Source organism: Enhydra lutris, unplaced genomic scaffold (assembly GCF_002288905.1).
Source record: "Enhydra lutris kenyoni isolate GAN:26980312 unplaced genomic scaffold, ASM228890v2 scaffoldscaffold65, whole genome shotgun sequence".
NCBI lineage: Eukaryota > Metazoa > Chordata > Mammalia > Carnivora > Mustelidae > Enhydra > Enhydra lutris.
Window position 1 is genome coordinate 7,595,666 of NW_019154149.1, and position 5,050 is coordinate 7,600,715.

Genomic DNA, 5,050 nt, shown 5'->3' on the forward strand with positions numbered 1-5,050 from the left:
AAGTCATATGGCATTTGTCTTTCTCTGACTGACTTATTTCACTTAGCATTATATTCTCTAGCTCCATCCATGTAGTTGCAAATGGTAAGATTTCCTTCTTTTTTATGGTTGAATAATATCCCATTGTATGTATGTATGCATACACACACACACACACACACACCCTACCTCTTCTTTATCCATTCATCTATCAATGGACACTTGGGCTGCTTCCATAGTTTGGCTATTGTAAATAATGCAGCAAGAAACATAGGGGTGCTTGTATCCCTTCGAATTAGTGTCTTTGCATTTTGGGGGGAAATACCCAGTAGTGCAATGATTGGATCATAGGGTAGTTCTAGTTCTAATTTTTGAGGCATCTCCATATTGTTTTCCACAGTGGCTGCAGCAGTTTGCATTCCCACCAACAGTGCAAGAGGAACAGTTCCTTTTTCTCTACAACCTTGCCAATACTTGTTGTTTCTTGTGTTTTTCATTTTCGACATTCTGACAGCTATGAGGTGATATTTCATTGTAGTTTTGATTTGCAGCTCCCTATGATGAGTGATGTTGAATATTTTTTCATGTGTCTGTTGGCCATCTGGAGGTCTTCTTTGGAGAAATGTCTTTTCATGTCTTCTGCCCATATTTTAATTGGATTATTTGTTTTGTGGGTCTTGAGTTGTCTAAGTTCTTTATATATTTTGGATACTAACCTTTTACTGGATAAATCATTTGCAAATATCTTCTCCCATTCAGTAGGTTGACTTTTCAGGTTTTTTTTTTATTGTTTCCTTCACTGTGCAGAAGTTTTTATTTTGATGTAGTCCCAGTAGTTTATTTTTGCTTTTATTTCCTTTGCTACAGGAGACATATCTAGAAAAGTGTTGCTGTAGCCAATTTCAGAGAGATTATGGCCTATGCTCTCCTCAAGGATTTTTATGGATTCAGGTCTCACATTTAGGTCTTTCATCCATTTTGAGTTTATTTTTGTGTGTGGTGAAAGAAAGTGGTCCAGTTTCAGTCTTTTGCATGTGGCTATCCAGCTTTCCTGTTGTATATTCATTCCTCCTTTATCAAAGATTAATTGACCATATAATTGTGGGTTTATTTCTGGGTTTTCTGTTCTACTCCATTGAATCTATGTGTCTATTTTTATGCCAGTACCATACTGTTTTAATTACTACTGCTTTATAATATCTTAATTTTGTTAAGAAAAAAAATCATATAGACTTATACCACAGGATGATTTAACCCCTATAACACTTAAGAATTACTACAAAGCTGCAAACTGCCTCCTTATCATTTAATAAGGAGAAACAGTTCTTCAGTAGCTAAAGCAATCCCATTTTCCCTATTTTTTCTAAATATCTCCCTCTGTGCTTTTAATAATGCCCCAAACCTTCTTGATTTGACTGGTAGAATATTTGATGTGGAGAAATAAATTGTTAAAAATCATTTGGCAGTATTTATACACAGAAGCTCTGGCTTCTCCATGGTGAGATTATGTTGTCATAATATGACACAAAATGATAATGATGTCATAAACTTCTAGAACAGGCTGAACCACATCAAATACAGTAGTTTCCTTGGTAGAAAAAACATTTGAACAAATCCCTGGACATGAATCTTTTTATTTATGTCCTACTTTTGTCCATTTGGATAAACAGTTGTTTAAATACAAACCAAAGTGATGGTTCTTCTACTACAGGTATGTGCCTAACCCTTAAAACTTAGAAATTAGAAATTAGAAATTAGAAACCCTTAAAACTTAGAAATTATGCACTCGAGCCTTAATTAGACAAGCTAGCTGTGTTTAAGAAATCTGCTGTTTCTTGGATGTTACCATTAGTAGTCTTTAAGAATTTCTAGAACATCTGAGAGTTTTACTTCTGTGTGGAAAATTCAAGAAATATAGAAGCATAGGGTATAGAGATACTGTCCCCCTTCACTCCCCTTCCCCACCCAAATCCACTAACCCCTACCCTCAACTAATCTGGCATGGCACCTAACATATAGTAGGCTTCAAAAAGAGTTTTTTCTTGTCCTACCCTCTTTTCCACCATACACATTCACACACAAACATTAACACTCAAGTGCATTCACATGTGCAAGACATACATACACTCAAAAACCTAGGCAGTGGGGTGAGTAAGCCATGATGCAGGGGTAACCAAGGGAATTGTACTGATTGGCCAGTGATGATGCCCAGATTTAGCATCTAGACTGTGGCCGGAGGATGTGATAGAGGGAGGAAAATGACAATGGGAAACTTATCATGCTTTAAGAAATCACTGATGAAAAGACTTGATTTTGACCTTTAGTAGCAAACCACTATCAAATGGAAGAAAACTGGGTTACCTAACACATTTTCTGGTGAAACCATCTCTTTGGCAGGGGCTAAGCACATTCAACCAACGGAGATTAAAATGGACAACTTTAGGAGACGTCTACTCGTTATCATAATTGGTATTATGATCATAGCTTTTGTCTTCACCTGTTTTTGTTTTCTCCATTACAATTGTATGATCGACGATGCACCCAAAGCAGGAACGTAAGTTTTACACCCTTAAATTAAGAATGCAAGTTGTGTGTATACATATAGTGGAGATTTCATTGTTTTCGTGGTTACTTAACGTTAACCCCAGACTTCTAAAGAGCTCCTCTTGTGGGTGGATACCTTTACTTCAATAATATTAGCTCTTAAATATTCTCAAGTACGTTATCAAGTTTAGTGTATTCTAAAGCTGTCTCCTACTGAGGGTTCAGCTGAGCCCCAGGCTATAAATTTCATTACAAATTGAGTCTGGGAAAAGAGGCTTGACTATCCAAATAAGACAGGGAGAATAAAGAACGGGAGAGACTAAAACTGATACTGCACTGTATGCTACCTAACTAGAATTTAAATACATAATTTGAAAAGAAAAAAAAAAGAAGGGGAGAGGGAGTTGGGTCTCTGCATTCCAAAAACAATAAAACATTTTGGATAATCTACCATTTGAAGACATAATAGCAAAAATTATTCACTGCTGTCCTCATTGTCTCACTCCCTGCCTTTCACATAGGAGGATCAGGTTGGCCCTTAGTGCTTCCCTAAAAATTTCCCAATATAAGGACCGATGACTAAAGTACACCAGTGCTCTATTCCTTTAGTTTTAGAGGAATATTGTGAATACAAATACGCATGGATAGATAACTTGATGGTGTAAATATGATAGGAAACACTGAATCCGGTCTAAAGAGTTTATTTTTTCCTTATGACAAGTTGTGACAGTTGTGTATGAGTTGCATGTTAACCTGTCACTCTTTTTAAAAATATTTTATTTATTTGAGAGAAAAAGCATGAAGGGGTGGGGCAGGAGAGAGAGAAGTAGACTCCCCACTGAGCAGGGAGCCTGCCATAGGGCTCCATCCCAAGACCCTGGGATCATGACCTGAGCCAAAGTCAGATGCTTAACTGACTGAGCCACCCAGGTGCCCCCAACTTGTGACTTTTTTAAAGTTTAATTTCTAGAATAAGTGAAGCTCTCTTTCTCCTTCTCAACAGTAGACTTGAAACAACTTTGTGTCATTCCATATGTAGGCTATATGGTTATCAATGCATCTGAAATAGTAAAAATACTCTCAAGAAAATAAAAATGTATTCTGCATGAGTTCATATCTATAACCCAAGTCATAGCTTTTATCACATTCCAATTCCTACTGTGTTCAATTTTTCTACTAGAGCCAAAAAACTGACCAAAACACTAAACTGACATAGTAACCTGTGTTTTCTGGTGATAGCAATAGTACTCTTTTGTTTTAAGATGTCATACTCCGAATTTTCTATATTTTCAGGCTCAAGAAAGAAGATGTGACAACCAAGTCATCCAGATCATCCAAATTATCATTCAGTGAATCCAAGATAGCCAGTCCATGCATTCTAGAAAAACAGTCCATGCTATCTAGTATAGACAAGCTTTCTGTGCCCTCAAGTCCAGAAAAGTCATCCATACCATCCAGTGTAGAAAAGTTAATGAGGTCCTTGAGTCCAGGAAAGCAATGTATATCATCTAGTCCAGAAAAGGTAAAAAGGCCACCAAGGCCACAAAAAATATCCAGGTCACCCCACCCAGGAAAGTCAGATAGAACACACAATCTAGAAAAGCCCCATAAGCAAGCTCATGCCCGTAAGCTAGGGGGTCAGTCCTGTTCATCCTACCCAAATAAGGCAATGAGGCTGCCTTGGCCAGCCCTTCTACAATATCCAGTCAGGACAGCCAAGCCACCCAGTCCACAAAAGCAAATCTCGCCACCCAGGCGATCCAGTTTACAGAAACTAACCAGATCCTCTAGACATCGTAATCTAAAAAGGTCAGTTAGAACAGGTAAGGCAGGCATGTCACCTAGGCCTCGGTTAATCAAGTCTTGTCAATACTATAAGGAAAAATGCCTTGTTTGCAGAAATTCTTCTGAGCCTTTGGTCAATAATATTTCTGAGGCAAAGAATAGAAATGTTCAAAACTCACCTGTTTCCAGCGAAGTGCAGTCTTTTTCCAAGTCCTGTCATAAGGGCGATTACAGAGACAATGTATTATTCTTTGGCAATGTGAGTAGCAGTGATATCACACACGACAGCGATGATAGCGATAGGGAGATAACCATTATCTGCACATAAAATGAAGTAAAGTCATCCCTAAAAGCAGCCATCATAACTAAGAACTCAATAAAAATAAAAACCACATGTGAAAAAGCAAACTTACACCAACTATTTGATGCTCATTATCCTTTAAAAACCCCGATGGCGGGGCACCTGGGTGGCTCAGTGGGTTAAAGCCTCTGCCTTTGGCTCAAGTCATGATCTCAGGGTCCTGGGATCGAGCCCCACATCGGGCTCTCTGCTCGGCGGGGAGCCTGCTTCCTCCTCTCTCTCTCTGCCTGCCTCTCTGCCCACTTGTGATCTTTGTCTGTCAAATAAATAAATAAAATCTTAAAAAAAAAAACCCTGGGGCGCCTGGGTGGCTCAGTGGGTTAGGCCTCTGCCTTCAGCTCGGGTCATGATCTCAGGGTCCTGGGATCGAGCCCCACATCG

General features: G+C 38.7%; 1 protein-coding gene across 1 annotated transcript; it reads left to right on the forward strand.

Annotated features, from left to right (window-relative positions):
• The first annotated feature begins 1,598 nt into the window (after positions 1 to 1,598).
• LOC111158938 (chromosome unknown CXorf66 homolog) lies at positions 1,599 to 4,636 on the forward strand. The gene is made up of 3 exons (XM_022521278.1): positions 1,599 to 1,690; positions 2,377 to 2,533; positions 3,817 to 4,636. Exons 1-3 carry the CDS (start codon positions 1,603 to 1,605, stop codon positions 4,634 to 4,636), a joined length of 1,065 nt encoding a protein of 354 aa, XP_022376986.1. The 5' UTR covers positions 1,599 to 1,602.
• The last annotated feature ends 414 nt before the right edge of the window (positions 4,637 to 5,050 follow it).

Excerpts from the sequence above, each read along its gene's own strand:
- LOC111158938 (XM_022521278.1), top strand. The coding sequence starts at position 1,603 with ATGAATCTTTTTATTTATGTCCTACTTTTGTCCATTTGGATAAACAGT. Across the intron at positions 1,691-2,376 it reads TGATGGTTCTTCTACTACAG|GGGCTAAGCACATTCAACCA; the intron begins GTATGTGCCTAA and ends TCTCTTTGGCAG. Across the intron at positions 2,534-3,816 it reads GATGCACCCAAAGCAGGAAC|GCTCAAGAAAGAAGATGTGA; the intron begins GTAAGTTTTACA and ends CTATATTTTCAG.